This window comes from Rhagoletis zephyria, unplaced genomic scaffold, assembly GCF_001687245.7.
Source record: "Rhagoletis zephyria isolate East Lansing unplaced genomic scaffold, Rhagoletis_zephyria_1.1 Rzeph_scaffold_01079, whole genome shotgun sequence".
In the NCBI taxonomy this organism is placed as follows: domain Eukaryota; kingdom Metazoa; phylum Arthropoda; class Insecta; order Diptera; family Tephritidae; genus Rhagoletis; species Rhagoletis zephyria.
In genome coordinates this window covers 99,900-121,123 of record NW_016158163.1, presented here as the reverse complement: position 1 = coordinate 121,123, position 21,224 = coordinate 99,900, and the positions used below count along the sequence as shown (strand labels likewise).

Sequence of the window (21,224 nt, the reverse complement as noted above, 5' to 3'; positions counted from 1 at the left end):
ATCTCTAAAGTGATCTATTGTGCGTGACCCTCCGCCCAATATGGGAAAGCTTTTTTTTTGCGTATACATATCTACATATGTACAAATAATATGGTCTCAAACACAATTGATATTTAACTGCATTTTCTGAATTCTTCAGCTTCCTTACTAAAACGAAAACAAAAACAAAAAAACTGTATTTACACCAAAACTATGCATTTATCAAACTCTACATTAAGTAGTCAAAATATTTACCTCTGATATTTTCTTATCTTATATCGTTTCAGGTAAACATATCCTTTATACTTATTTGCTTGAGACTCACACATTTTTTCTGGGAATGCACCCGCCAGCGTTGTTAACGCACACAAAAACAATAAAACACCGACGGCAATATGGTGGCAGAAAGAAAGGCCGTACTCATTCGTAAGTGTAGCCTTACGCAATTATTTACTCAATTTCTTGTTGTCTTGTGTATGTATTTATTATTCATGCCGACAACGCAACACCGCACCACTGCAACACTGTACCACCGTGAAGCCAGGAACATGAAACAAATATTGAAATTGCAACTTCAAATCAAATATGTACCTATAACTCTACATACATGCATACATACATACTGATGAACTCGATTTGAACTTTAGTGTTTGCATAAGGTGATGGGCCGACATTGATGGAAATTGTGAAGTGAGCATGTCTGACTTAGAATATCTTTTAAGAATATTTAATACGTAAAAACTAACTAAAAAGTATAAACAACGAAAAATTAGAGTTGAGTTCGAACAAACATGCCCCTTACACCTAGTATTTTGAAAGTCCTCGAAAATGGCATGGTGGACAGCAGTCTACAATACAGAATACCGCTATTAATAATTAGAGTTGCTAGTAGGAATATTTTCAATAATTTTTGTATGTGCATTAGAGTGGTCCAATTTTTTTTTTTGGGGGGGGGGGGNTTTCTTCCTCAAGGCCAGCATAATTGCTTTGCTGACAGTTGCATTGACTGCGAAAGTAATTTGTTCCGCCACTGCCCACTTTTCCTTTCACAACGCCCCCTATTTGTGTGGTCAGACAGAACTAACGGAAATAGCAAACTGGAACTTCCAAGAAAAACAGTAAACTTGATACATTTGATTAAACAGAAGAAAAAAAATGACGCCAACGAACAGCTGACAGAAAATATATACCAAGCTACATAAATGTAGTACATATATACCTATTGACAATTGACAGAAAAATGAACGTAGAAACATGACAGCCACAAAAATTCTATAATTGAAGAGATCAAAAGAACAAGCAAATCCAAAACCAGCGCAACGAAGTGAAACGAAATTCCAAGCGCGCAAAGAAAGAAAGAAAAAACTTCAGTAATACAAAAAAAAAATGAAGAAATTGAAAAGAAAAACTACAGAAAATAATAATAAATGACAGCGGAAGAAATCATGCGGACAGATCGCCATAAAATGTATCATTAGGACGCGCCTGTACATACATACATACAGATATACATACATTTGAGTGCATACAATATCGCCTATCTAACAAAAACACATTGAAATCACAAGTAACCCAACTCCGCTGATAATAAGTTTTGATGAGACAGAAAGCAGGAAAGCAATGCGAGATGCAAGTGTCTTGTTGTTGTTGCAAGCAACTAACAAATCGACAGACAGACTTACCACAGGCAGGGGGTAACGTCAAATATATATATATATATGTATGTATGGATGTACATAAATACAATTATTTACGGGGAAAATCGTGAATGCAATCATGGCTGAATGGTTAGGCGATCACTTGGTCTGTTTGCTCATTCGCCTGTTGGTTGGTTGGTTGGTTGTTGCAAACGCGTTGCCGTGCTCTGGAACACATGCGGCGTGTAAACAATTAGCTAAGAAGATTGATGACATCGACAAGAAGAGCAGGACGAACTGGCAAATGAATGCGTTTTGATTGGAAGCGTTCAGGGCGGGGACACACACATAGCAACTGGAACGAATGTGTAGCACAAATACAACAGTGAGCAGAATGAATACGTACATACATTCATATACATACATACATATATCATAAGGTGATTGACTCGCTTTTTCCAAATCGGTTTCAACTGGGTTTTTGAATATTTTTGGGCGCACTTTTTATATCCATTTGTCAAATACCGAGCAAACCGGATTTTTAGAATCGAATAAAACGTATTTTTATTTAGTTTATTTATATACCAGAATCTTAAAAAGAATTTTATATCTGAATACTGGAAAATTTTCCACTGCAGAAATTTACTTAAAAAATAATTTTGTAATGGTTTGAAACTCTTCTTTACTTCATGAACCGTACCAACTTTGATTCGCACTGGTAGCTGCTCATCTGTAGTTGGTTTCTCACCTCGGCGTCTATCTAAACAATAGGCCTCATCACGCTGCTGTAGGGAGTTTTGAATAGCAGTTTGTCATGTAAACGCCAAAGTCCTAATCACGTGAAACAAACACATATCTTCGACCCAAGAAGGCAAGTACCTTCCTCTTCTTATAAGGGTTAAGATTAGTCTCAGGTTCTTCTGATTTTTGTACTCCAATTGTATTCAGATGAGAATTTGCTTTTGATGTTCAGGATTGAGATTTTTCGTTGAACGGCTCTCGAAAATGATTTTTTTATAGTCTTCTCATCTTTGCTCATGGCTCGAGGGAATATACCGTTTTTTAATTTACCCTTAAGCTCGAAATGGCGACTGCTGACATTAGTAACTAATCACTTGATAATTAAATTCCTAACAGTGGCGGCTGTCCCAAGGAGCCGCCGTTATTATGTCTCGACGTATGCTGCCTTTTCCTCGTTAGGATAACAGCAGTCAAAGTTATAGAAAGCTACGCTAGTAGTAACGGCGTGTAAAGCCAACCATGTCGTATGGTTTCGAACGGCGGAAACGGCACCTTTCCAATAATCCTCTTTAGCCGTCACTATTTGAGACGATAAAAAAGACACTTTCCTACAGCAAAATGAAAAAATCCGCTATGATGATCTCAACTTCGGAATTCGAATAATATTGACTGCAAGATCCAGAAAGAGTTAAGGCCTTCATCCCTATCATTTACTACGTTGGTTAGTAATTTAGATTTCAACTCACTTAAAGCGGAGCTTTTGTGGCACCAAGTGAAATTTGTTTTTCTTACAATTTAAGGCACTGCACTTACTACCTAGGGGCCGTCAAAAAATCTATCCATATAAGAGAGTTTTTCTATGAACAAGATTCAAATTTTAAACTACCTTTTTAAAAGATCTTAAAACACTTAGTGACTTTTTACGATGTAGCAGATAGCATCTGAGGTCAGTAAATTATTTTCTTTCTCTTATCAAACTCGTTGTAGTTTTTGAGTTCTTAAGAATCTTCTGCTTAAATGCAAGATCCAAAAAAAGCCATCAATGTGTTGGGAAGTTTTTAATGGCATGTTGGAAAAAATTTATCTTGCAGTACATCGAAATACTCTGATTAATCGAAGAAAGCAAAAGCATGCTCGGATGCAATTTAAATGTCAGAAAATGACACTTTGTAATTTGGTGTTGTAGAATTTCGGAGTGAGTGGGTAATTTTCTAAACATTACTATACATACATACATATGTACATCGTTGGTGATGAGGTCGATCATGACGATGATGATGATGTGGCACGAAATGTTGGACTTCTTCTTCTAAAAATTCGAAAGGGGAAAATAAGTCTTTCTATGCTATGCTTCTCATTAACCACACTGTGGCCTGTATCGATATCAGTACACTCGCTCGCTCCTGCATGTACATATATATGTATGTGGATATATCTGTTTATTTGTACATCGTTCCACTTATTTTATTTTGAACCATATTATTAAGTGTAGCCAGCAGCAATTAAGTGAGATAAGCAAACAATAATGTTCCTAGTCACGTACTGGCTTGGATCTTGGGACAATTTCTCACTTCAGAATACGAAGCATAAACGCACATATACATAAATACGAACACTTCTAACATTCGCCAAGCGAGCAAATCTAGATGTGTGTACATATTTGTAAAGAAAACAGTGAGTAACAGTAGGAATTGTATGGAGGTGGGTCGGTGGCACAACAGCATGACATGCTGAATTCCATAGTTATTGGGGTTCGCTTGAAAATCTTGTAGCAATCAAAAAATAAAAACAAAATTGTTGCAACAAATGAATGAATTGAAATCATAGTCAACGCTTTTGTAGCTATTTTATGTACATATGTATTTACTTTCATACATGTGGACATCCGTGGGTTGCCGGGCAGTAAGTAACGCAGCCGCAACCTTAACTCTGTCGACTTCATGAAATTGTTTGTTTCTTGTTGTTGCCTTATGATTGACTGATGATGAAAAGTTGGCGGAAGTAAGCACAGGCCACTCAGTCAATGGTCGATTGCTCGCCAGTTAGGAAATCCAGTTGCCTGTTCATAAGGGGGGGACTGAGGATCTGTGGCCTGTGGAATGCCACGGCCAGATAGACAAACGCTTCGGTTAACCGGCATGGAATGTGCGTTGCAAATAAATGAAAAATGTAATAAGATACATGGAATTATTGTGAAAATACTTAGCAAAGTAGCAACAACAAAATTGTGTAGAATTTAAGATGTTTGTGGTTGAGCGGTTTGTCGTTTGCCCTCCGCCAATAATGGCTTGAAAAAGTATTTGGGTGAAGAGGCTGTAATACATAAATATGTGCTTGGAAATGTGTATTAGCTTGTCTATTTCAATTTCGTTTGCGTGATTTTATTTGATCTTTTGCTATGCACTCACACTTGAACTAATTTTGAAGTTTTTCTTAGATTTTTTTTGAAAGATGGAATTTTAAGGCATTTTTCATCGGGATTTACTAAAAATTCAATCGAAATTTTCTAGTTCAAAGCTTGAAATATTGCAAGTAAAAAACGTTGTATCAAAATACCCTAAGTATAGAACCAGGGAACGAATTTTATGGAAAATGTCGTTTTTCTGCTAAGAGTTTAAGTACATAGTTTCTATCAAAAATTAGCAAGATTTAGGCGTAACTTGATTAAAAAATATATTTACTCATTAGATGCTGCCTTCTTGCCTTTAATTTCAATATTAAAGTAATAATATTGAGCTTGATTCACTTCCCATTTAATTATAAAATTTTCAAATTCAACTCTCAGGTAATTTAAAAAAAGTTTCATTAAAATTTTTTGTATTTTTTCACATAGTAAGTGCTTTTCCTCAAAAATTTCCATAGATCCCGATATTTTTAATGGATATGATTAATTAAATAAATTATTAAAAAAAAATTCTGTGCAATGTTGAATAACAATATGGGTATCGTATAAAAGGGAAAATTCTCTAGAATTTAAAACAGTACAATTCTTTGCTCCCCAAAAGGCATTAAACATCTCCAGTAGCTATTATTGAAAAAAATCTTTGTTATTGACTAATATGTACACTCCCACATCCTCGAATTTCGTCCTTTATACTTGATAAGTTTAGTATAAAACAAGTAATTTTTAAGCAAAAAATACAACCGACTTCAGTTGTCATACAAACATTTTGGAGTACCGTTAATTTCTTCATGATCCAATGATCGGATCTATGGGACCACCCTTGAGGTACTAACTCCCGAGAAAAAAAGCAGAAAAATCGCACTGAACCTTTTTACATAATTTTTTGAACTAATGATATCCTTGGAAATGCAAATTTCTTTAAAAAATTCTAACGTCAGAGAGAAATTTATTTTAAAATTTTTTGGTTTTTGATACACGGTGTTACGAAACTAGCTTATATTTTTTCGTTTCCTTGTGTACTAAGCATTTCTAAAATAAATTTATCTTTTTGCCTATTCTTCGTTTTTAGTGCCTTTTTTCTTGCCTCTTTTCCGATTTGTGTTGCCTATTTCGCTATTTTATTTTCACTTAAAAAAAATTCTTGGTCCAAAAACGTTCGTTCCAGTTTATAACTATAAGCTTCTCAGTTTATATACGTAAGTCCGCATTCGCCCTTTTCTTTCGATGTGGAAATATGCGATATTTATTGGAAAGCGATCTCATCGACACCACATCTCAAGTACTTAGTTTTCATAAATTCCCTAATAAATGAACGCTTTCTAGACCAGCTATTCTAGCATCCTGAATGTCCTTTGATTCCCAAAACGCTTTAATTTGTTTAACAAATTTTTAAAAGTTGCCAATGTTTTTTTTACATTTGCTTGTCATAAAAATTTTCTAAACATCTTCGTACTTTTTTTGGACTCATCTCTTAATCCGCCTTTTCGTTGTCAAAAAGCAATCTTCACACATTCGTTCAACTGTGACCATAACATAAATTTTTGGCACACTGATTTGGAACATATCTATGTATGTACAATGTACATACGTCTTGCGGATTTTCGTCTATTTTTGACCATATCTATGTATGTTTATTTGACTGTTTGTATCTCCTCTAGGTTCGTTTGTGAAAACAATTGAAGTGTGAGCAAATTTTTATTCGATTGGCAGTTGTAGTAATTTTCGTTTTTGTTATCTTCTCCATTTCTTTGTCTTATATTTTTTCTTATGTATGAAAATTCATTCTTCCTTTTTTTTGTTTATGAATTGACATTCATGCTGTCTGACATGCATTCATCGCCAGTGCTCTCGACATCTGCTCTTCTGTCTGGCAGCGGCCTGTTCTGGTGTCCCAATGCATTACCATCAATATTCTTATATGTACATATTTTTTTTGGTTGTTGTTATATTTTTGTAGACATGCATGCATTTTTTTATTATTTTTGTACACCCATTGGTTCCGCTGTTCGTGTGGGGTATCACTCCCGAGTCGCATGTATAAAATAATATTTTTATTTGATGGTTATTTTTTATGCGGTGGCTCAGTTGCGGTCTGTTGTTGTTTGACCACCACTGCCTTCATTGCTACGTGTCAAATTTAATTGTTTTTTAAATGGCGTGAAATTAATTTTACAACTTAAGTTTTATTGTCGTGTGGTTCTATTTGGTACATGCATACATATGTTTTGCTATTATTTTATTAAATATTTTTATTTTAAATTGAAAATGAGTTGGTTATTTTTATGAACACTGTTCATTAACCATCAAAATGTTGTTATTACTTTATTTATTATTTAGCGGACATATGCCATCTTTTTATAATTGATGGGTGAGGAGACGTTATTAATAATTTGCGTCCGCTAATAATTAAAAATGCATTATAAAGTATGAAAACGAATCTTCTGTACAATTTATTTCCTAAGTGTAATTTAAAGAATATCACTTATTTTATTTGCGATGTCTGTACTAATGTTAACATACGTAAAAAGAACTACCATACTACAGACTTTTATGGGAAGTCTTTCAATGCTATACTACGCTCAGGCATTTGGAGAGGCCTTCAGAGAATTGGTCGAAAGAAAATACCTGCAAGAACCTTTGGGGACTCATGGGCCTGCGGTACCTTGTATGTCGGGTTTTTTCTCCAGGGCTCGCTGAGCCGAATATGAGCCTATCTCTCCAGGAGAAGGCCGCAGTGTTGCAGTGATACACGATTGAGAGAATACAAAGGTTGCGCCGATCTCGGACCGCTATTCCTCTCTTAACGAATTTGACAGAATCGTCGTTTGCATGACGTCACACTGGTGCATCTTGTTTACATTTTCCTTGCAACATTTTTTCTTCTTCTTCCATTCTTGCTCACGTTTTGGCATTTCTCTCTCGCAATTGCACCAGTGTGACGTCACACAAAAGTTATTCTCAAAAATCCTCTCTGATCGGCGCAATCTTGTATTCTATCATTCTTGGCAGTGATATCTATGTATCCTGGGAACCAAATCGGTTTCATTTGGAAGTATTCCGGGGCGGCTGAGAGAGAGGTCAAGCATTCCTCGACCAGTTTCGATCGTACCATTTGCGATCCCAGATCCCTGAATGCCGCTTCAGAGTAGATATTTACCCTATCAGAGTAGATATTTACCCTCCTAGGCGGCAAAACATTGGTCAACCGGCTGCCTCCTCTAGCGGCCACCTCTGCCTGAATGAGAGTGCAGAGATCCGGAAATCTGAACATAATATCTGTTGAGAGAATTTGACAGTAGACACCTCCTCCAGCTCTCCCGCCCAGCTCCGAACCGTCCGTTAGGATTTTTATTGGACCTCTACTTCAGACACTGTCATTCTCCCAGTCACCCCTTGGAGGGATGTGAGTGAAAAGGGGCCTGTGTGGGACCAGCCTCAGAACATTCCGATTCTTTTGAGAACTGTTGATTGCCCTCCGCTGGGTTAAAAAAGAACCCACAGCTTTTTAGCCTAATGGCTGAGCGAACCGCCCTTTGCAAGAGTAGTATTTTCAGTGCATTCCACCAGACATTGACCCCATATAACATGAATGGGTTGAATGTGGTTTCATATAGTCAGAATATCACTTTTGGAGCAGTCAAGAACCGCCGATGCCTTTTTTACTCACTCCTCAATATTGGACTTCCAAGAACTTGATCCTGTCAGAAATAGAACACGTGAAACACCTCCTATAGGTGGAAGCTGGACATGAGCCACTTTTTACCTCCTGGAGAATAGTACGAGCTCCGTTTTTCTAGGATTTATAGCAAGTACGCAGCTAGCAGAACAATTTGTGAGTTTCGGTTATTGATAAATGAGTTTTCATGATTTGACTCCGTAAAGCCATAATTTCAATAATTCAAATTCACTGTGCACATCCAGCCTTGCAGCGCACGTACCCATTATTGTCAACCAATTGACGACCGGACTGACAATTGTTTGCGGGCCAAAAGTAGCTTTCGGGCATTTCTAGTAGTGCTTTTATTAAGATCGAATATTCGTAAAATTATTCCAGATACTGTAATAAATTCGCACGCATTCATTTTCATGTGTATAAGCTTGTTTTATTTCCAGCCCTCGTCAGCTTTCNACCAAGTACGCAGCTATCAGACCAATTTGTGAGTTTCGGTTTTTGATAAATGAGTTTTAATGATTTGAATCCGTAAAGCCATAATTTCAATAATTAAAATTCACTGTGCACATCCAGCCTTGCAGCGCACGTACCCATTATTGTCAACCAATTGACAACCGGACTGACAATTGTTTGCGGGCCAAAAGTAGCTTTCGGGCATTTCTGGTAGTGCTTTTATTAATATCTTATATTCGTAAAATTATTCCAGATACTGTAATAAATTCGCACGCAATCATTTTCATGTGTATAAGCTTGTTTTATTTCCAGCCCTCGTCAGCTTTCTTGACCCAGTCATTCTTAGTTTTCTGTCTTCTTTTCGTAGCTAATAGTTTTTCTTTTTATTTCTTAAATTTTTTCGAAAATTTCAGTCAACTTTTCTATATTATACTCAGTCCTTCTTTTTAGTTCGCTTAATATTTTAGTTGATTGCTACCTGTCCTGAAGGTAGTCAAATGTTAGTTATTTATTTCCATTTATTATCCCCTTTGCTGTTTTTTGACAAGCTTAATTGTCGCTGCCACTTAACTGCTACTACATATTATTTAGCGGCTAATACCGTTCATTCTCCTCTATATGTATTTGCTATTGTGCTAATTTTTGTTGTTTGCACTTTTTTGCTTCGATTCTCGTCACTTTTTTTTTGCACTATGCTGTTTCTGTTGTTGACATTTTNTTAGTTTTCTGTCTTCTTTTTGTAGCTAATAGTTTTTCTTTTTATTTCTTCAATTTTTTCGAAAATTTCAGTCAACTTTTCTATATTATACTCAATCCTTCTTTTTAGTTCGCTTAATATTTTAGTTGATTGCTACCTGTCCTGAAGGTAGTCAAATGTTAGTTATTTATTTCAATTTATTATCCCCTTTGCTGTTTTTTGACAAGCTTAATTGTCGCTGCCACTTAACTGCTACTACATATTATTTAGCGGTTAATACCTTTCATTCTCCTCTATATGTATTTGCTATTGTGCTAATTTTTGTTGTTTGCACTTTTTTGCTCCGATTCTCGTCACTTTTTTTTTGCACTATGCTGTTTCTGTTGTTGACATTTTGTTTATCATCGTCGTCATCTAAGTACTTACATATTTCGGTATTGTCTTCTTATTCATTGTTGTTCCTTTTTTATTTCAACCGCTAATGTGTAAATACCGTCAGACAATGTGTCTACTTAAACAAATGTGTTTATTTACATTTGCTGTTTTTGTACATGCGTGGGTGGCTGTTTCTGTGGCTGAATTTGCCCCTATTCTTTATGTATGTTCGTACATATGCGTCTGCGGTTGTCTAATCCCACATGAGATAAATTTGTATGTAATCTTTTTTTCTAGTGATTCCTAATTGTTTGTTTTCTGAAAATGTTGAGTTTTCATGCAACACATATATGTTTATATGTGTGTACATATTTATGTTCTGAAGATATAATAAATAACTTGAAAAGGTGCTGCTAAATAAAACAGTAAAACATCCACTCAAAACAGAAATACTTTTCATATAAAGTTAGGTGCTCGGAATCCGATCCACAGATGAAATAACTGAAGTGAACTTGCATCTGTACCGTTTGTCTTTCGATAGTTTATGCCCTAATTCTTCTTAATCTCCGAATCATTCCGCCATTATTGCCTTTTGATAGTAGAACCCTAAGCAAAATTTCTCCGTATTTATTTCCTCATCTCTGAACTAGGCTCGGATATCTCTCTGTNGTGCGTGGGTGGCTGTTTCTGTGGCTGAATTTTCCCCTATTCTTTATGTATGTTCGTACATATGCGTCTGCGGTTGTCTAATCCCACATGAGATAAATTTGTATGTAATCTTTTCTTCTAGTGATTCCTAATTGTTTGTTTTCTGAAAATGTTGAGTTTTCATGCAACACATTTATGTTTATATGTGTGTACATATTTATGTTCTGAAGATATAATAAATGACTTGAAAAGGTGCTGCTAAATAAAACAGTAAAACATCCACTCAAAACAGAAATACTTTTCATATAAAGTTTGGTGCTCGGAATCCGATCCACAGATGAAATAACTGAAGTGAACTTGCATCTGTACCGTTTGTCTTTCGATAGTTTATGCCCTAATTCTCCCCATATCTCCGAATCATTCCATCATTATTGCCTCTTGATAGTAGAACCCTAAGCAAAATGTCTCCGTATTTATTTCCTCATCTCTGAACTAGGCTCGGATATCTCTCTGTATGGGTTCCTTGATTCGGGATCCTAAAACTTTTTAAGCTCAAAATACTTAAAATACATAGGTACATAGACACAGTTTTCATTAATTAGCTTTTCAATGAAATAAATCTCTCAACCTACTTCTTACCTATGTTGAAACTTTTTTCTTTTTACTTCTTCAATTTTGTGTTAAGAAGAAAAATGCTGCAACCTCAAGATTACATCAGTTAAACTCGTCATGGCATTCAATTATTATCCGAGCTATTCCTGTGCGCTTATCCTATCACACAGCCGCACAATAAAAAGCAGTGAGCAGTTGATTCAGCGAAAAACATAAAAAAGAAATGTCAGTGTGTCAGTGCCAGCAGCAAGAGCCTGCGGTTTTCTCTATTTTTTCGACGTAGCTACATTATCTGTCTTCATAATCTATTATTGTACCTGCATACATATATACATATTCATATACTGTGTATGCATGCAGGTAAGTCCCGATAAGTGACAACCAACCATCCGCACTCGATTCCATCATAAATTGTGGCCACCGCTGCTGGTATTGCTGCCGCTGCTACCCAGTATTTATCCTCTTGATTGCTTTCGAGTATTATTTCATTTATTTTTCGATTTACTTCCATTGTTGTTTCCTAGTTGTTTTTTGATTTTTTTTTTTTGCATTTCGACTCTCATTTTTACTTCTGATTTTGCTATTTACGATTCCCGCTGCCGTTTTCCTAATTCATTTTTTTTCTTTGCCCCTCTCATTGGCCGTGCTGCCTTCAACTTTGCAAATTGTTTTGTTTTTTCTTTTCGTTTCCTCGACTGTCATTTGGCGTCAGCTGCTGGCAATACTGCTTGTTCTTCTTCCCCTTTCAACTCCTCCATGTTCTAGCTGCTGCTGCTTGCTGTTATTTAATGAGTGAACTGACCTGCCGTAATAAAACGAGCGCGCACAAATAAAACTAAAAAAAAATATATAACGATAAAGTTGCTCGAGACATGGCAAACAAGTGAGCGAGGCAACGGTCGCGACCAACAACAAAACACATACTTGCCAGCCATGGCAACGTAATTTACTTGTAGTAGGTACTAGAGGAGTAAGTGCACGAGCACATGTGCTCGCGATTGCATGACAACTGGTGGCCAGCATTTGCCTCCGTTGCCCCGCTGACCATTGAATTTCGCTGTACTCTCACTCCCACTCGTCAACACTGAGCCTTCACGCGATTTGTTGTGATTATTTATTTTCTTTGCCCGATGGCATTTTGTTTTGATTTATGTATTTTTTGTTTTTGTCACTTGGGTAAGCTAGCGTATTTTTCGTTTCAGTGAAATAGTTTCTCCTAGAGTTTTGTTTATCGTATATACTGATGCGAATATAATTCCAAATGGAAGGTATTGTGGCCTTAAGTCTAGATACCTTCGGCTAAAAGGACTTAACATCACTTTCTAACATAGCTGTCAAATGGTTTGTAGATCTTCGGGAAATGGAAAATGTTTGAAAATTCTATAAAATCATCAAGTGGTCTTTATGAAACATACTAAGGAAACTCTTAAGCATCGATTGGACACATTCAGGGTTAGTGATGTTCCGATACCAGTACTTAGAAGTATATACTCGAGTACCTCTACCAAGTACCGAGTATTTTTTTTACTTCGATGCGCGTGTACAAGTATTTCACGGGTATCGAGTACTAAGTGCAAGTATTTACCTGTTTGCTAAATTTAGGAAAATCAACTGAAAAAAAATGCTGTGTTGTTATTTTTGAAAAAAACATTCAAGATGTGTTCCACTAGATTTTGCAAGGGTTAAAGCTAAGAAAAGCGCACGAACGTGGAGAACAAAATTCGTATCGAATTAGAGGAGGATGTGGAGCCAGCCTATGATTTTCGGAAGCACCGTCCAGAACTCGTTTTGAAACCGAAGAATCAAACACAAGTAAACGATGAGCTTTCTCATTACTTAAAGACTCCGGTTTCAGCACTTTCAAGTTACCCCATTTCAAAATACTGTGGACATGAGATCCATATGTCGCAGGTTTATAGCCGGCTCGAAAGACCATGAATAACTCAGTGAGAGGGGAGACCAAAACTAGTGGGTAGCAGTACATAGCATGCATTTAGGCGCCTGATGTTAGCAGTCGCGAGTAAAAAGGAGGAAATGAAAAGGCATTTTTAGCTTTTCATACGCCTTTCGAGTACAAGTAGAATCGATTAATTTCCTAGCGATACTTTGAGTAGCATCGAGTTTTCTCTTCGATACTTTTAATGAGTACAGGTATCGAGTGCATAGTGGTACCGGACGAACACTAATCAGGGTTATAAAAATGGTTCACTGAAATTGCCCCTGATGCTCCCGATTGATCACAAACGAAATCTCTCTCGAAAACAAAAATTGCGTTCTACGAAACTAACACTATTTCGTCATTTTATTTGGCGAAGAAAAGATTTTGGATGAAAATGAGCAGTCTTTAGGTCTTCTTAGAGAACTAAAAGTCTATTATAATGAATTAATAAATTGATAAACTGTATGTTATCTTTATAATTACAATGGCATCGTAAAGATGACTGTGGAGGTTGTGCACTTTGATGGACATATTATTATATTATTTTATTATTTATTTGATTATTAATATTAATAACTTTTAATATTCTTTTACTTTTTCGGAGTAGTTGATTTAAATTTTCCCTGAAAGTGTTTAGTAACTTAAGCAAACGAATTCCACAACATTCCAAATCATACATTAAACTTAAAAAATAAAAAGTTTATTAATATTCTTATTTGTGGGCCATCGAAAATTCCCGCTTTTATCTTGTATCTGCTTAGACCAGGACTTTTTTTTTTTGTTATACTTATAAGAAAAACATTGCCTATTTTTGTGTTGGTCTTAATTGTTTCTGACGGCCCGGCTTTATGTGCAAGGGGGTGCAATATAATTTTATCTCTTGGACTTTCTATAAAAATACGCTATACATTTTTGCTGGTATTCTGAAAGAAACATTGCCAGAATAAGGCCCAACACATCGAAACAAAAAAAATTATTTTTCCTAACAGAACGCCACTTTTGTAACTAACGACAAAAAGTTCATTTTTGATCTAAAACTCAATTCACATTTCTAATGTAATTCCAGATCGCTTCTTGGGTGAAAGGTTCTGGCTTTGTAGACGATATTCCTTCGCAATCACCGTCACTGCTCGTTTCATTGAAGAGTTTTTGAACAAAGACTGACGAAAGGAACCAAATTTTGAAATAGGTACTTCCTCTGAATGCGTTAGGTGTCTCCTTGCCTGGATAAATCATTTTTTAACGTTAACCCCACGAAAATCCAAATTCATCCAAAATTTTCGATTGAATTAAATAAGATTTTTTTATAAAATCTCTCATAGGTTTTCAGAATTTATTAACTGTGCATTCACTACAAATTATGTCTAGACTGCTGCATCGAAAACGTCCTATCCCAATATAAAATCAATATATCGGCAGCTGAGATAGGTCGCTCTTCAACGAAATTTTGAACCGACAGCCGAGAGATCAATCTTTCACTTAGCCATCGATATACATAAAAACGTGCCGATAAGAAAATCAGAGGTGCCATAACCTGAACGCCATAGCCATACTCTAATACTTCTAAGCTGCTTATGGTCATTGAGGAAACAAAACTTTATAGATACCTACGGACAGTAGCGGATTTACCGTAAATGCAACATAGACAGGTGTCTAGGGCGGCAAAATACCACTTTTTCGTCTTAAATTGTAATAAAAGTATAGTAAGTAACATACATTTGAATATTACTATTTACTGCTAATCCTTTCAAAACTGGTACTTTTACCTCAAAATATTTTTCTTATCGGAAAAAGGGCGGCAAATTCTGAATTGCCTAGGGGTGCCAAATATTCAAATCTGCCACTGCCTACGGTTCTGGTTATGGCTGCGGCATTATCGTATGGCACAAATAATCGTTTGCAGAGCTGCATATACTATGTACTAATTATTGCTATGGTTATGGCCATGGTATGTCACAACTAATTGGGCCTTTAGGAAGGCAGGTAGGAAAAAAATTAAAAATATGTTTAGTGTTGTAAATGCATACCTAATAACAAACCTGTTAACGATATCTCGGCACCAAACATTTTCTTAAAATTGTTGACCTCTGTTTTTTGGTGGGCACGAACCTTGCTTGCTTGTATCAGCCCTAGGTTCGTACAGTTGTTGTTGTTTGAATTGAAATTAATTTTTACTACCTTTTCAAATTCATATTGTACGAATTCTCCACTACTCTTTGTTGACACACTGGAGCACCACTTCAGCTTGAGCCTGCCGGCTACCTTACATAAGGATTTCCATTATTTTGTTTTCGTTTTCGTTTTTGTTTTTTCTGTTTTTTTTGTGGTTGCATGCTTCAATTGCAATGGTAACGATTTCATTGATTATTTCCGTGCCGAGTTCACCCACCGCCAGCGAGATCTCACCACTACATCGAACGGCGCCATTTAACATTGACCTATCCTGGATGCTATAATCTCCTTTTCCTTTGGCTGAGTTCGGTTACCCTATGAACAGCTCCATTGTTTTCTTAGTCCAAAGAGTAGAAACTGTTGTTGAGGCGAGAAATGCAAATCCATGTTGCAAGTTCACGTTTTCTGATTTCTTGCCTTTACCTTGCCGCCTGCTATCCCGGCCAACGAAAATGTCTGTTACCTACCTCTCTTTTTGTTGATATCATTTTGTTCTATGTGTGTCTTACATTTGTTATTGTTTTGGTATTACATGTGCAACATATTTGCACAAACTTGCCAAGCAACTTGCAACATGCACCATACAAGCACTATATCAACTTGTAGTACGATAGTATATTCATGCAACATGTTTGTACTGCCTTACGTATATACATATGTATGTACATACAAAGTTGCTGTCGGTGAAGCCACTAAACGGCCATGAACTCCAACACAAAAAGCAAGAACAATGCACGCGCGCAACACAACGTTGGTAACAAATGCCAACAAATGTCTATGCAGCATGGTTCTCGTATTCATTCGTACATAAGTACGTACGTATGTATGTATAGATGGATGTGTGGCAGCAACAAGCATATTAATGGCAATAAAAGTTTTGTTGCTGCAGCACCAAACGTTCAGCAAGAAAAGTAAGCTGCTTACAAGCAGGGCAGACTAGGGAACAGCAACAACAATGGCGATAGCAGCAACATTATGCTCGCCACATTTTTGTTCTGCGCCTCCTCTGTCCCTATCGTCGCCGCTATATGGTTATGGACGTGTCGAAAGCATAAAAAAATATTCTTTGTTGCCATATTCGTCGGTTTATGGCTGTCGTTTCGTCTGCCGTTGCTGTGCTACTCCTGATACCTTGCGCGTTATAATTTTTTTTTTGGGTTTTATTTAATTTTTCATATGCTGCATTTTATCCGCGCCTTTGGTGTTTTTTTTATTACTTTTTCAATTGCTCTCTTTTCCTTTCCCATTTTTTTATTTGTTTTTATTACCCTTATTCCTTTATGTACGTACTTATGATGTATGTATGTATGTGCCATCATCCGACCGCTTCGGATGCCCGCTTGTCATCCGCGACTCAGCCGCTGCCACATCCTCGGCGCTACCATGGCAGCATTAATTTTGCTTTTCTTTCCCTACTCCTGCATTTATGCGCGCTGACACGCCGCCGGAATGCTCAATGATTTCGAATTCAATTTAAAATCCATTTAAAATATCAACAATCTGAAAGTATACAATTTAAATTAGATTAAAATTTCAGGAAAAACATTTAAAAAAATGTTTATTAGTGCGCTCTGATTCTCGCATGATGAAAGGATTTACTGCTCGAAAAGATTTGTACAATTAGCTCGAAAGCATTTACTTGTTAGCTGTTTGAGTGGCTGCAACATTTCCCACACCCCAACGTTTATGACAGCGTCAGCTGCTGACAAACTTTGCTTGGCAGACGCGGCGATCTTTTGATATCCATTTTATTGCTTTATTGCCAGCTTCCCGTGATTCAAAAAGTTATTGTTAGATGTGTAGCAAGGCCAATGTTGATTGGCAGAAGAAGAGAGCGGCGTGTGAAAGTGTAGTGGATGCGCGCTTTTGAAACCATTATATCGAAGATCGATCGCATGGGGTTTTCAGAGTCGATATTTGTCCGTTTGTTTAGTTAGATTAGGTTTCGTCCATTAGGAATGGGAATGAAGGGAACAAAATTGAACAGCGACGAGTATATGGGTACAATAAAGGTTCCGCACGGGAGTTATATCTACAACGAAAATGGATGAGGAGTGAAAAAGAAGTGTGACCCAAGACTTGATGCCACTTGGCATTATGGACAACTGGTGCAGGGCCGGGGTACTTCTGTAGTAATGTAGCCGTCCGGATGGCCCGTGTGCAACACCGCTGGCATGAATTGCTCTTTGGTGGCCTAGCTGAACGTCTTTGCGGTGGATACGGCCATCGACGGACAGTTAGAGGCGAAGGAAGCTATATGCCTCCTAGAACCACTTGAAGAGTCATNGGTCCGGATGGCCCGTGTGCAACACCGCTGGCATGAATTGCTCTTTGGTGGCCTAGCTGAACGTCTTTGCGGTGGATACGGCCATCGACGGACGGTTAGAGGCGAAGGAAGCTATATGCCTCCTAGAACCACTTGAAGAGTCATCTACAAATCGCTGTCTCTTGGAAGCTAGGCTTGAGTTTGCTCGAGTTATTGGTTTGTCCTTTCCGCCTTTCCCGGAGGATAGCTAGTCGTTGCCGGCAAAGACTCCCATAGCCCACTTGAAGCAGGCTTTTACCTCCTCCCTCAGTTGGTAATGTAGGATTGATCCCTAGGCTTTTGATGACCTTAGGGACTGCCCTTTGGTCGCACTGGGCCCTGACGGATGGCAAAATTGTGGAGAATTTGGACTCGGCCACTAATTCCTGCGTATTGGATGTGCCCAGAGTGGAAAGAGGTAACGGGAGGTCCGCAGATTCGCCACCGGTTTTGACTTTCCCTCATGGAGTTTACTACCACCGGTTTCCTTGGAGGTGGCTTTCCTTTTGGGGTTAGCATTCCCACCAACTTCTGCGGAAGACCGAATCTGCTTTGGCTGTGCAGCTTCGCCGTCAATGCGGTTCCTGAGATGGTAGGCGGCACCACCCGTGCAAGGTTTTGAGTCTACTTATATTATTACCGGTTCGGAGAGCCGAGGCCTCTCGGCGGGCGGAAAAAGGGTGAAGGAAAAAACGATCGACAACGGCAGACCTCATGCCGCAACAAGTCAACCGTTACTCCCGGAGGCGGACAGGTATCCGAAAGACGCGGTTAGAACACAATTGGAAAGCACCCTGACTGCAAACCATCCTATAGAGGGTAGAATCGACATTCCTCCGGGTCTAGATCCATAGTGATCTGTAGAAACAGGGTCGCCTTTTGAAGGAAGCGATTTCGCACACTGAGGTATTGAGGTGGGAGTAGTAAAGCACACAGGATCACCTGCGTACTGTGTTACGTTTCATCCACACCCTGCATTATGCTCGACCCCAAAGGCATTAATTGCCGCCTGGCTGTAGGATTATATGCTCGAATTTCTTAACGGAAAATACTAAAAACTGCAGTGCTTCGGGAGTCTAAATATGAGGATGGGGAAAAGTACCTCCACCTAGCCTTCCATTTAACTTTGATCCATCCGTAAATAAACTGGATACTGATTCCTGCCCATCCGCAGCAATCTCAAAAGACGGTGATTGACGGATGGTGAGTTTACTACCCGAAGGCATAGGAGGTGCAGTGTTTGCGCTTCATGCCTTCCGATTGCTTCCACTCTTGTGAGAGGCCCTCGTCTATAAACTTGCCTTACCAGGGGCTACACGGTACGATTCACGACTGGAAGCAGGGTTCGCACCTCCTGTGTGCCTTCGTTGTGAGACGAATACAATTTTATCAATAATATCAATACCTTCTTTGTTCAGTAATACTGAGAATTTCTTGAATCATGCGCAAAAAAACAAATCTTTTTCGATTGTTGACTTGAAAAGCTCTCAAAACTCTTTTTCGCTTGCGTAAATTTCCCGAACTCAGCCCAATCTTGCAAGGCCTCTAGCAGCTACATGAACTCACTAAACGTACACAGGTGTCACAATTTCTTCTGCGCTCAATTTTCAAGCAGCTTTTCTTCATTTGCATCTCAGCATGAAGTTTTGAACACCACACGTCCCCCTCACATCTGTGCCAAAAACTTATGACTACTAAATATGTATGTTGTATGTATTTTTGTTGTTTTTACTTATCTACTAAATATCTCATTAGAGAAAATTACTTTGGCATCATTTGAATATGAGCACACTGCAGAGACCCTACGAAAACGCGCCAACTCGGTGATACGAGTATGTACATACATATAATAAAAATTTCTATATGCACGGCGCCACACCTTCATGCTCTACACCAGTGCAGGGGGGGTGAAAAGAAAGGCCGTTTTCTCGGCGTCGCCAACCAGCCACCATTCAACGCCAAAGAGCATTCTCATGTTCAAGTCAAAGACAAACAATGCCACCCAAACAATGAAGCAGTCGACTTGGTGTAGAGTGGTTTGGCGACAGGCAAATTAACATATGAATAGAGAAGAGTGCATGCACCACAGTCGCAGAATTGAGCAGAACAGACTAGGAAGACATGGAAACGGGCGTAGTGAACGACAAGTATGTACTTCAGTAGGAAAGTGTATGTGAACTATGATTTCTAGTATGTATGTATTTATGTACGAGTATGCCGCCAGAATAAGTTGAAAGTTTTTGACAAGACTGCGGCGGCAACTATTAAGGGGTAAATTACAGAATATTTAGAGTATGCACAAGTCTTTTAGCGTCGAGTGTGTAGCGAAAATGAATTTATGACTAAAAAGTTAATCAGACGAAGCGATTGCCAAGAAGAATATGAGAAAACCTATTTTTTTTATATGTCTACAATTGCTTACGCCTCTTTATTTAGTTGCGAAGGAGTGATAGAGTGGCAAAAAATCAGTGAATTGTATTTATGACAGCGATAGAATTTCGATGGGGTCTGGCAACGTTTCAAAGTTGATTAAAAAAAGCTGGCAGCCGTGTTTGAATGGTTACTAGCTTTAAATCTACTATCTATCGTTATGGCTGTAAGATTCTCTCTATGATTTCAACTCCCAGGTAATTATTGGGGCGCATTCTTGTTTTCGTACGAATCGAAAATCGTAAAAATTTCCCATAATTTTCTATACCCAAATTTCAAATTTTAGATTCGTACGAAAACCAGAATATGCTGCGTTCGAAATCCTTTAACCTATTGAAATTATAAAATTGTCTCTATGAAAAGTTTATAGGTTAAGGGGTGAAACATACGAAAAAATTAAAAAAAATACGTAGAGATTCCTTTCATTGATTTTATGGGAAAATATATATTGATTTTATTTATTTTATTTATAAAAACATACTTTGAAAATCATTGAGGAAATCTAAAAATAAACATTTTCTACTGGTAATAAATGTCTTCTTGAATTCATTGAAAATTATTTCCCCTTGAATTTTATATGACGTCGAATTCATATCATTAAATAGAATAGTATCGGTAGGGCGACCATCGTAGCCGAGTAACCAGAGCTTTAAGCTTAGCTTTCAATTAGGTAGCCTAATAAAAATCGAGATATTCCTTCTTCGTTTTCTTGAAAAGGTAATTCCACGAAAATAAGAAGGCTCCCTTCTTAAAACAAAAATGCATAGATATATCTTCTAACTTTTTTTTCTATTTTATTAGGTAGCTTTCGCTCCGTGTAGAATGTACGAAAGCCGAAGAGATCTAATTATGTTTATGTGCTGAGGCAAAGTGATGAGGCGAATTTTATGTAAAATGGAGTACAGGGACTCAACTTAATTTTTAGTTTGTGCTTGTTCAAATAAAATTCTGATTTCCCTTTTTTGGACCACCTTAATTTACACTCACGACCATGGAACCATTTTGATTTAAATTTTTTTCCGCTAATTTTTATTAAAAAAAATATATAGTTCTTACTACAACAAAAGCATAAAAATATAATTTCTAAGCTTTGTGCAAAGTTCAGGAAAATTCAATAAATTTTCAGGGAAAATTTCGACTTTTTAATCCGATTTTTAAG

At 37.5% G+C, this 21,224-nt stretch overlaps 1 protein-coding gene across 1 annotated transcript in view; it reads left to right on the top strand.

The window, feature by feature from the left end:
- Positions 1-589: 589 nt before the first annotated feature.
- jing (AE binding protein 2 jing) overlaps positions 590-21,224 on the top strand; it is a 71,796-nt gene continuing 51,161 nt past the window's right edge. Inside the window, exon 1 of the mRNA XM_017615839.1 lies at positions 590-669. Coding sequence (XP_017471328.1) covers positions 656-669 — 14 coding nt within the window. The 5' untranslated portion in view covers positions 590-655. The remainder of the gene's footprint in view (positions 670-21,224) is intronic.